The sequence below is a fragment of the Phyllostomus hastatus genome, unplaced genomic scaffold (genome assembly GCF_019186645.2).
Source record: "Phyllostomus hastatus isolate PE091 unplaced genomic scaffold, TTU_PhHast_1.1 phas_scaffold_182, whole genome shotgun sequence".
In the NCBI taxonomy this organism is placed as follows: Eukaryota; Metazoa; Chordata; class Mammalia; order Chiroptera; family Phyllostomidae; genus Phyllostomus; species Phyllostomus hastatus.
In genome coordinates this window covers 1,182,908-1,193,727 of record NW_025334013.1, presented here as the reverse complement: position 1 = coordinate 1,193,727, position 10,820 = coordinate 1,182,908, and the positions used below count along the sequence as shown (strand labels likewise).

General features: G+C 69.3%; 1 protein-coding gene across 1 annotated transcript; it reads right to left on the bottom strand.

Moving 5' to 3' along the window:
- Positions 1–9,171: 9,171 nt before the first annotated feature.
- ACTRT2 (actin related protein T2) lies at positions 9,172–10,302 on the bottom strand. Its single transcript, XM_045860070.1, has one exon. It carries the CDS (start codon positions 10,300–10,302, stop codon positions 9,172–9,174), a length of 1,131 nt encoding a protein of 376 aa, XP_045716026.1.
- Positions 10,303–10,820: the final 518 nt, after the last annotated feature.

Sequence of the window (10,820 nt, the reverse complement as noted above, 5' to 3'; positions counted from 1 at the left end):
GGCTGAGGGCCCACGGGGGCCCATCCCGGGCGCACCGGGTGCTTCACCGCAGGGCCCTCAGTGCCTGTCCAGCACGGGGCTGGCGGGCTTCGGCGCAGAGGGGGCAGCCCCAGGGCCCTGAGTGGGAAGCGAAGCAGGAGTCGGCACGTGAGGCGTTCCCACTGGCGGGCCAGACCTGGGGCTCAGGGGCAGCGGGGGGCACGTGGAGGGAGCCCTCCTGGCTGGGCTGAGGCTCCGAGGGCGTCCCCAGCAGGCAGGGGACAGAGGACGGGGTGGCGGTCCTGGGAAAGCCCCCTGCGGGGTTGGGTCCTTCCCGGGGGTGGCCCGGCCCCTCCCGCAGGAAGAGCCGGAGCCGGAGCCGGCTGCCTAGGGAGGCTGCGCCCAGACACCAGGACTGGGGGCTCCCGCGCCGGACCCCGAGAATGGCTTGCACAGGCAGACACGTCAGGCGCGTTTATCACGGACCTGTGTCCCTATCAGGGGGAAAGTGGGTTCCCGCCGATGGCGTCGGCCCCGCCCCCCGGGAGCGCAGTGCAGAGGGAGAGAGAGCCCCCGGGGGGCGGACGGGGAGGGAGGCCCGCGCCCCTGCTGCAGCTCACGACCCCACCCTGCTGGAGGGTATAGGGGGCGTCCGAGGCCTGGGTGGAGCAGCGCAGGGCGAGTGGGCACGTCCCTGGACCCGGGGCCCGTGTGTGGGCGGCTGCCTCTGTCACGGGGGTGGGACCCGGGGCTGGGGCTCTCCATCAGGGGCCGTTACCAGACATACAGGACCGCCGGCCCCCCGCTGTCTGGCCGGCACGTTCCCAGGCCCACGGCCCCCTCCGATGGCCCTCCAGCCACTCCCGCCCGGGAGCCGCATCTCCTGCGGAGGGGGGCTCTGGGGCCGGCCTGGGGGCCGCAGCAGCTGGAAGGTGCGATTCTGCCCCTAACCTGGGGGTTCCTGTGTCCTGGGCATCCCTCCCTCTTTCTGCAAAAAAAAAAAAGACAAAAGTGGCCTGGCCACTTGCCCCCACTGAGAGCTCACGGGGAGAGAGGCCCACGGGCCGCTGGGAGCCCCGAGGCAGCGGGCAGTCGGGCTGTGAAGACGTGGGCGGGGGGGGTAGTGACTGGCTGGGGCCGCTCCACCCTGTGGCCGTGCTTGGGGCTGAGACGCCAGGTGTGGGGTACTGTACCGCCGGGTGCGGGGGCTCCCCGACGAGCCCCAGGGGTGGGGAGCAGCGCGCAGGCAGGACTTCACTGACCAAACTCTCTGCAGCCCCATCATGGGTCCTTGCGGGACCCAGGGCGGGGGCCGGCTGGGGTCCGGGGTGCACTGCAGCCGCCTCTCCCAGGGCCTGGAGAGGTCCCCGCGGGCTCAGAGGCCTCCGGGGAGGACCCTCGCCCCCCATGTGCACAGGCCTCCGCCCGCCCGTCCAGCTTTGCGGGCCTGCTCCCACTTCTGACCGGTGGCCCCGGGCTGGGCTGTACGGGGACACCCGCCCACTTCCCCTCGAGACGAAGGGCCGGCCTCCCACCCCGGTGGGACGGGCATCTCTCCCTCCCGGTGTATCTCCATAACGCCGGCCGCCTGGCCCCCCGGTGGGAGACAGCCGCACACATCCGTCCAGGACCGCCACCCTCCGACCTCCACCCTGCACCCCCCGGGGACGCCTCCCTAGACCCGAAGCTGCTACGCACACCACGGGCTCTGGGGAAGCCTCGGCCAGAAAGCAGGGGCTCCCTGGGCACTGATGGGGGGCTTATCGTTACTGCTCCCCGTACTCCCTCGCTCCGAGCCCCTCCTGTGGCAGCTGGGCACACCCCCTCCTCGGCCCCCACCCCTCGGGTCTTCCCTGGGGCCCGTCCCAGATTCTAGGACAGGCTGGTGAATGGGATGGCAGGGTCCCTGTCTCCCCTGGACCCAGGTAGCCCCTGACACTGCGCGGGGCCACCTTCTGGGGCACCCAGGCCAGGAGCCGGGAGCCGGGCTGGAAAGCGAGGACCCTCTCGGCCCAGGGCCACGTCAGGGTCACGTCGGGGTCACGTCGTCATTCCAGGCACTCAGTGAGCAGCCGGGTGTCTCCCGGGCGCAGAGGAAGGCGGCGAGGATCCCCACCCCTGCCCCCCCCAGCGTGCAGGCTTTGTGTGTGAAATGTCCGGTGCAGTGGGGGAGGGACAGGCCTCGGGAAGCTTCTCCGTCCCCCCCAGGGTGTTGGGGTGGCCGCGGGGCCAGGCCGCCCTTCCCACAGAGGCGTCCAGCCCCCGCCGCCTCCCCGCGCCTCCCTCTAATTGGGCCCAACGATTTCACACTCTGGAGCCGGGAGGTGCTTGTTTTGGCTGGCCGCGCGGCCCATCCTCGCCGACCCCGGTTGCATAACTGTGAGGTATCCGCTTACTCGGCTGACGCCTCTCGGCCAGGCCTGAGATGGCCCTCGCGGGGCGGGCGGGCCAGCCCCCGGCCCCCTCCCTGCCAGCCTTCCGGTGGGGTCTCCGTGGTGGCCCCGACCCTGCGGCCAGGCTAGGCTGGCACTGTGGACGGGAGCCCCCAACCCCTGTGGGGGGGGGGTGGCCAGAAGCGGCCACCTTGACCCGAGTTGGCCAGCCCAGGCGGGGCGGGCCACCGGGAGGCCTCCACCCTCTGACTGCATCCGCGTCATCCCCGGCCCTGCCAGCACCGTGGCCTCCGGTCAAGAGACACTGGGGCGAGGGCAGCACCCGGCACCCCGGCCACGGCCACTCCAGTCCCCGCGGGCCCTGGACGCAGCCCGGCGGCCCAGGTGTGCGGGGATCCCGGGGTCCCGAGCCCTCGCAGCCCGGCCGCCCTCTCCCGCCGGCTGCCGCCGCCAGAAGGTGGGGCGAGACGGAGGAAACAGGAGACCTGAATAACGGGAGAAAATTATTATGTCTTCGCGCGGGCTGGCGCCCGGCCCCGCTCCCCGAGAGGGCGATAACAGGGACGCGGCATCTTGTGTTTCCGCGCTCCGGGCCGGGGCCGGCCGTGACAATGGGGGCATTGTTCCCGGCGTCGGGCGCTGTCACTCGGGGTCTGCGTGCCCGGGGAGCCAGGACAGGGCGAGGTGGCGCTGGGCATTTACCAGGAAGCTCCGGGGCCGCCGCCGCCGCCACCGCCACTGGGCCTAAGGGTGGACGAGGAGGGAGAGGCCGCCCGTCGCCAACAGGGCGCGCGCATGTAGCCGGGGACGGCCCTGCCCCCCAGCGGGACAGCCACCGGGTCCTGGCTGTCCCCGTGGGAGGCAGGGGTCTTGGATTTTAGGGAAACCACAAGGCTGGAGCCAGCCCTGGCTGCTGGCGTCAGAGCGAGTGGGGGCCGAGGGGCCTGGACCTGCCTCCAGGGGTCACCTCTCAGGCCGGCGGAGGGCTCCCCGCCAGCAGCCGCACCCAGGAGACCGTGAGCAACAGGCCGCAGCATTAACTCGGTCTCCTCCGAGGGTCGCCTGGGGCCGGGCGGGGCGGGGGCCCGGGAGCCCGCTCAACCCCGACTGGTCTGAGTGCCCAGCTGTGGCTCCCTCTCAGACCACCCACCCCGCCATGAACATTCTAGAACATTCTAGGAAACAGCATGCAGCGTGAAGGGAACTTGGCAGGCTTTGGCCCATCCTGGCCCCGGCCTCCCTGCGCTGATCCAGGCCCAGGTGGGCAGGCGGCTGGGGGCAGGGGAGCCTGACTCTCTGTCCTGGCTGGACCCACCCGGAGGCACGGCCGGGCTGCCCCTCCCCCTCTTTGCAGCTTCAGACGTACCTGCTCATCCAGGGACAGGTGCCTGCTCTGCCCGGGCCCAGGACCGGCCACCGCGGGAGCTGGACCTGAAACAGACGCAGCGCCTCAAAGCTCGGCCTCTCTGTGCCCGCACCCGGCACCCGGCACCCAAACGGGGAGCCCAAGTCCTGGCCGGGTAACGTGGGGCTGAGTCAGGCCTGGGCCGGGCCTCTGGCTGTCTGGCCCCTGCCCCCAGGGCCCGAGCATGGTGTCCCATGGGGTCCCCCAAAACCTTCGGCTCCAGGAAACATGTCGGACCCCAGCCCAGCACCTCTGCTACACCCCCCCCATACACACACACAAACCTGGGTGCAGGGTGCTGGGGTCTCATGCGTGGGGTGCCCCTCTGGCTGGGTGCCGCCCTGACACAGGCCCACACGTCCGGCGTCTGGGAACCCAAGGGCCATGCCCACCCTTGTCCAGGGGCCTGCGGGTGGCTGGAGAGCCAGACCCGTCCCCTTTGAGGCTCCAACTGTGCCCCCAGGGCCTTGTGCCTGCGGCTGGCCAGGCTGACCCTGAGTCCGGCCCCGGTCCTGCGCCCTCTCCGGACGGGGAATGCCCCTCAGCCACAACAGAGGGCTGGAGCCACCTCGGGCAGCGTCCTGGCCTTCTGCGTTGGCCCCGGACCCCCTCCTGGGGGGCGGCCCCCGGCCCTCGGCCCTCTCACCGTGTGCGCTGAGCGCCCAGAGCGAGAGCCGGGACTCCGGGCGCCCGCACCGCCCCGCTCACGTGGGGCCAGAAGCCGTGTGCTGCGTGACCGGCCCCAGCTGGAGCTCGTCTGCCGACGGGTCTCCCGTGCAGCCACGGGGGCCTCGGGTCCCCACGTCAGGCTCCCCACCTGCCCCGGGAGCCCCGCCCCGGGGGCAGAAGAGCCGGGTCCCTATGTCTGGGGAAGGGCAGAAGGGGCAGGATCAAGGGGTGGGGCCTGCGGGTGTGGGTTCAGGGCCCGGGGTCGTCCGTCTGCCCACTGGCTGCGGGGGGCCGAGGCAAGGGAGTCCAGAGCCCCACCCCAGGCCGTGGGCTGTCCGGCTGCGGGCCCTCAGCCCCTGCGGGGGAGGGGCAGTGTGGCAGGCCAGCCTGTCCTGTCGAGATCTGCTCACCGCCGTCCTGGCAGGGGCTGGCGCCCCCCTCCTGATGCCCACCTGTGCTGGAAGGTCGGGGCGAGCTCCCCACACAGGGGCTGGCTCCAGGCCACGGGGCTGAGGGCTGGGGGGTGCCAGACAGGGACTCCAGGCACCTGGGGCTCCGGCGCCCACGGACGACTGGCAACCTGGCATCCGTGCCAGTGGTGTACAGGGGCTGTGCAGTGGGCACCCTCACGGCTGTGGTGTACCCCCATTTTGTGAGGGTGCTGTCCAAGTGCAGAGCGTGAGCTGGCTGCACAACTCAGAATTCCCACCCTGCACTTCCTCGGTCCCCAGCTCTGTCCCCGTGGAGGGATGGGCCCTTTGCCACCGACATAGGCCCTTTGTCCCAAGGACACAGTGCTGAAGATGACCTAGAGGTCAGAAAATCACTGTCACCACCACTGTTGCCACCTTTATCATCATCACCATCACCATCCTCACCATCACCAATACCATCATCACCACCATCACCATCATTATCACCATCCTCACCATCATCACCACCATCCTCCCCACCATCCTCCTCCTCCTCTCCCCCCACCCCCCCGCAGCCACAGCGGTCGAGCCGTGGCCCCATCAGAGGACCAGCATGGGGCGGGTGAGCTGCAGGTTACTTCCCGAGGAGGGTCACTTGGGGAGGGTCCCCCCCGGGACAAGGTGTGGAGACCTGCTCGGGGGACAGAGGCCTGGCCCGGCGGCCTGGGGTGAGCTCCGCTCCCACCCCCCTGCTCCGTTTCGGAAGGCCGCCACTCCTGAGCCTGGCCCTCTCACCTGTGCACGGTGACCCCGACAGGGAGGCCACTGAGGGCGGGGGCCCGGGGGCCTCTCCAGGCATCCTTGTGACCTCCAGGAATGATGGAAAGGAAGAAGAAGGTTACTCGGGGACCCACTCCTCCCAGGTCCCCCGTCTTACAACTGAGAGCCCAGGTGGCACCCCACACCCACACGGGGTGCGATGCGCAGCCCCGACCCCGAATCTCCAAGGGCACCCGCTGAAATAGCACCAAGGGAAGTCTGCTCCCACCACAGAGTGGGAGTGGGGCCTCACCACAGGACGCCTTTGGGGTCTACCCTCCCCACCCCAGCCGACGGGACCCACGCGCCGCCGCTGTGGTCTCCGCAGGCAGAGTGGGAGCTGATCTTGCACACCGCCCCACCCAGCTCCACCTCCTGTGCACCCCACGCCCCACCTCCAGGGTCCCCGGGTCCCCTGCTGGGTGGTGTCGCAGGACTGAGCAGGGGGCTGCTTCATCCCCGCTCAGCAGAGGTCGGTGACACCCAGGCTCCTGGCAGGGGTGGTGGTCGTGGGGTCCAGGGGTGAGTTAGCCCCCAGCCCCACCCAGCAGCAGTGAGACTGAACAGGTGGCGTGAGCCAGGTTCGATCAGCAACCTTCCCCCTGCCCTGGCATCTGTGGGGTCCAGGGGGGCCCAGGGGGGCCCGGGGGGCCCAGACCCTCCAGCCCCACCCAGGATTAGCGAGATGGAAGGAGGCAGCGGGAGGAGGACGAGCACCCTGCCCCCCGCCCCGCCCAGGGGTCAGCTGAGCCCAAGGGCACGCTGAGCACTCTCCTTCTCCCCACTCAGAGGCACCGAGGTGGTGGTAGTCAGCACCAATTCCCCCCTGGGGGAGGGTTCAGTGGGGCCAAACGGGGCACTGAACCCGCACCCCACCCCCTGCAGTGAGGCCGAGTGCCTGGGGGACTTCTGGGGGGTTTCTGCAGGGCCCACCGGAAAACCGCACCCACCCACCCATCGGCCCTGGTGCTACCCCTCAACGGGGGGGGGGGGTGCCCACCAGAAAACAGGACTGAACAGGAGCGGGCCGGGGCACAGACCCGGTAAACCGAGGGAGAAAGGCCCCTGCGGGGCGACAGGGGGCTCGGGCGTGGGAGTTACCCGGGCCAGGACTTTGAGGCGGCCGCGGCGACCCTGCCTCAGGGAGTGACGATCATTTCCCTCGAAACAAACGCAAAACAGGAAAATCCCGGCAAAGAAAGGAAGAGAGAGAGCCACGTGATGAAAAGAGAACCCAACGGGAATGATCAGACTGAAAGACACAGCAGAAGGGAAACGGCCCGGAGGCTCGGGGGGAGGGGGAGGGCAGGGGGCGGGCTCGGGGGACACTCGGGCAGACCGGGCCCAGCGTGAGCAAGAGGTGGGGTGGGGGGGGGCGACGTGAAAATGACCGACGAAGTCCCGGGGGCCTGCGGGATGGCGCGGAGACCGCCAGCCCCTGGGCGTCCGGAGACCCCGGAGGAGGGAGAACCGGAGTGCGGCTGGAGAAGTGCCCCAGGGCGCTGCAGCCCGGGACCTCCCGGATTTGGCCAGAGACATGAATCTACAGACTCCAGAGGCTGGGTGAACCCCAAAGAGGATGAACCAGGAAACGTCCACACCGAGACACCCCGCCAGGCTTCTGAGCACTGAGGACGGGAAACCTCTGGGAAGCAGCCCGAGAGGGACAACTCGGCACCTGAGGGGACCCCCTGTGACTCGGGCCCTGAGGGGACCCCCTGTGACTCAGCACCTGAGGGGGACCCCCTGTGACTCGGCACCTGAGGGGGGCCCCCCCGGAGAAGAGCAGGCGCTTTCTGACCTGAAGCCCCGGGGGCGGCGGGGGAGGGGGACCCGGCGCGGCGCTCTGCAAGTGCTGGAGGAAAACGGTTCCCCAGAACTTCCGTTCCCAGCCGGAACGTTCTCGGGGATGACAGGGAAATAAAACTAGGAAATCCCGTTGCCGGCAACCCTGTTCTTAGAAACCAGCTCGAGTGAGTCTCTGGGCAGAACGGAGAGGGAACAGGGGCGTGGAAGGGCGCGGAACTCCCGGAAGAGCAGAACTCGGGGCTGGGCACCAGCGGGGGCACCTGCGGGAGACGGGCCTTCTCGCAAGCATCTTGAATCATTTGATGGTTGAAGGAAAAAATTTCTTTTTTTTTGAAGACTTTATTTATTTATTTTTAGAGAGCGGGGAAGGGAGGGAGAAAGAGGAAGAGAGAAACATCAAGGTATGGATGCCTCTCCCCTGCCCCCTGCTGGGGACCTGGCCCACAACCCAGGCACGTGCCCTGACTGGGCATCGAACTGGCGACCCTTGGGTTCGCAGGCCGGCACCCGATCCACTGAGCCACCCCGGCCGGGGCTAAAGGGAACATCTTAGCCCTCTCTGAGGCTGTGCTGGACGTGCACAGAGGGGACACTGAAGACCGTTCTGCGCTAAAGTTGGGAGGGCCAAGGGACCTGAGTGGGAGTCCGTTTTCTGCACTCAGTCCAAGCGGTAAGATGTCAGCGCCGGGGGGTCCGCAGGGTGCCTGGCACCATCACTAAGAAATACCATACAAAATCCCATAAATAAGATAGAACCCCCAAAAAATGGGTGAGTAACCCACGGGAAGGTAAGGAAAAAAGAACAAGGAACACGGGGGTGGGGTGGGAGGGACAGAAAATAAAGTGGCAGACTTAAGGCTGAACACGTCACTCTAACCGTAAACTGTCTAAATTCACCGGTAAAAACACAGGTCGGCAACGCTGGGTTTGAAAATGGCCCGACCACCGAATGTCCTCGGACACGGCACACGCCGCCCGCCTCCCAACAGGGCACGGGCCGCCTCCTCCTTCCTTCGCTCTCACGGCACCGGTGGCCGCCGGCTCCTCCACGAAGCCGTCGGCGGCACCTCAGGACAGAGAAACAGGCAGAAAGAGCCCCGGAGGTTACCGCGTGGACCCGCACGGGCTCCTGGGAGCGAACCCCGAGAGGGTCCTGCAGGGGGCGGCGACTTCTGCTGGTCCCGCCCACCGTCCGCCCAGGACCAGGGGTCCCTCCTGCCCGGCCGCCCGGCCCCGTGGAAGCAGAGCAAGGGCCCTGCGGTGCTGACCCCCTGCCCGACTGAGGGTTGCTCCCCTGGAACAGGCGGCTCTCCCTGGCTGTCACGGACCCACCCGTGACACGTGTTTAAAACGCAGACCCCCACCGGGGCCCTCCAGGCTCAGGCTCCGGGCAGGAGGCCCGGACCCGGGCTTTCGGCCCACACCCTGCAGGTGGGCATGGCCCGACCCAGCCCAGGGCTTTCCCAGGAGGAGGGGAGGGGGCGGGGACAGGCCCCCCCGCCCCCCCCCCCCACACACACACACACGACTCTCCACCGGGGTCAGAGGTCATTCTGGTGCCGCAAAGAGTGGGCCGAGCCGGGCGTGGCCCGAGGCTGCATGCACCTCTTTATTGGACACCCGGCCAACATGGGGGTGGGGGGGGCGCTCTCCGCCCAGGGGCACCGCCCCAGGCGCGGGCCCCTCAGAAGCATCTCCTCTGGACCACGGACGTCCCGAACTCCTTGAAGTCGGCCGAGGTGACCCACATCTGCCGGAAGCTGCTCAGGGAGGTGACGATGGAGGCCCCGATCCAGGTGGAGAACCACCGGTCGGGGGGCGCCGTGATCTTGATGGGGGTCCCCTTGGAGGCCAGCCGCTCCAGCTCCTTCAGCAGCCGGTCGTCCAGCCCCGGGAACAGGGTGGTGCCCCCCGAGAGCACGATCTCCCCGTAGAGGGTGTTCTGGACGTCGGCGTCGCACTTGGCCACGCTGCACGAGACCATCTGGGCGAGGCCGGGGCTCTGCAGGCCCAGCTGCTGGGGCGCGAACAGGGCCTCGGGCGCCTGGAACAGCTGGTCGCCGATCTGGACGAGGCTGCCGTCCGGCAGCTTGTACTCCCGCAGCACCTCCTCGGGCCTCCGGGCCAGCTCCCGCGCCGGCTCCAGCGCCACGTAGCACAGCTTCTCCTTGATGTCGTCCAGCAGCGCCGTGCTCAGCCCGCAGGCGAAGGCCCGCCCGCCCGCCCGCAGCAGCTGCGCCAGGTGCTCCGTGATGTCCCGCCCCGCCACGTGCAGCTTGCCGACCGCGTGGGGCAGCGAGTAGCCCTCGAAGATGGGCACGGTGCAGGTGACGCCGTCCCCGCTGTCCACCACCAGGCCCGTGACGCAGGCCGAGGCGTAGAGCGCCAGCACGGCCTGGTCCGACAGGTAGAAGGCCGGCACCTGGAAGGTCTCGAACATGAGCTCGGCCACCTTCTCCCGGGCCTCCCTGGGGTTCAGGGCGGGCTCGGTCACCAGCACCGGCTGGCCACAGGCCTTCACGCCCAGCTCCCACTCGAACAGGTGCCTCCAGAGCGCCTCCATGGCGTCCCAGCTGGTGACCAGGCCGCGCTCGATGGGGCGGCACAGGTGCAGGGTGTCGCCCTTGTGCAGGGCCTCCTCCCCGACAAAGAGCTTCTGGGCGGCCCCCGCCGAGGCCACGGGGAACTTGGGGTGCCCCACCACGGTGCTGACCACGTGGCGGGGCCCGATCTCCCCGGACAGCCCGGCCTTGCACAGCCCAGACCCATTGTCGAAAATGACCGCCGGGGCGTCTAGCGCGTGGGCGTCAGCCATGTCCGCACCCTCCCCTGGGCGTCTCCGAGTGAGGACGGGCCCCTCTGTTACACGGCAGGCCCCTCCGGAAGCCCAGGGGGCGTGGGGTTCCGCGGTTCCCGGGGCGTCCCCCGCACAGACTCGCAGACGGGGCCCCGAGAGCCCTCCGCCCACCCGCAGGTCTGCTCTCCTTCGGGGCACGGGCTGCTGAGGCCTTTTCAGGGGTGACAGTCACATATGTAACAATCCAGCCGTGGCGATGACTGTCCTCACCAGCGTCAGGGGCCCTCGGGGCGGGGCCGGAGGCCCCGGTGCTCCCCAGCTGGTAGGACACCCAGCCGAGGCAGGCGGGCCGCACCCACACACGGCGCCATCACCGGCCCGTGGAGCTGAGCGGCAGCCTCAGAACCGAGGGAGGCAGCCCGGCCCGGGCCTGCCCAGACCACGGGCGTCCCTGGCCAGCTGGGCTGCAGTCTGTGGAGGGACAGAGACAGGCTTCCCTTGCTGAGGAGTGGCCCAGCACCAGGCACAGGTCTGGG

Coding starts and splice junctions, on each gene's coding strand:
- ACTRT2 (XM_045860070.1), bottom strand. CDS start 10,302: ATGGCTGACGCCCACGCGCTAGACGCCCCGGCGGTCATTTTCGACAAT.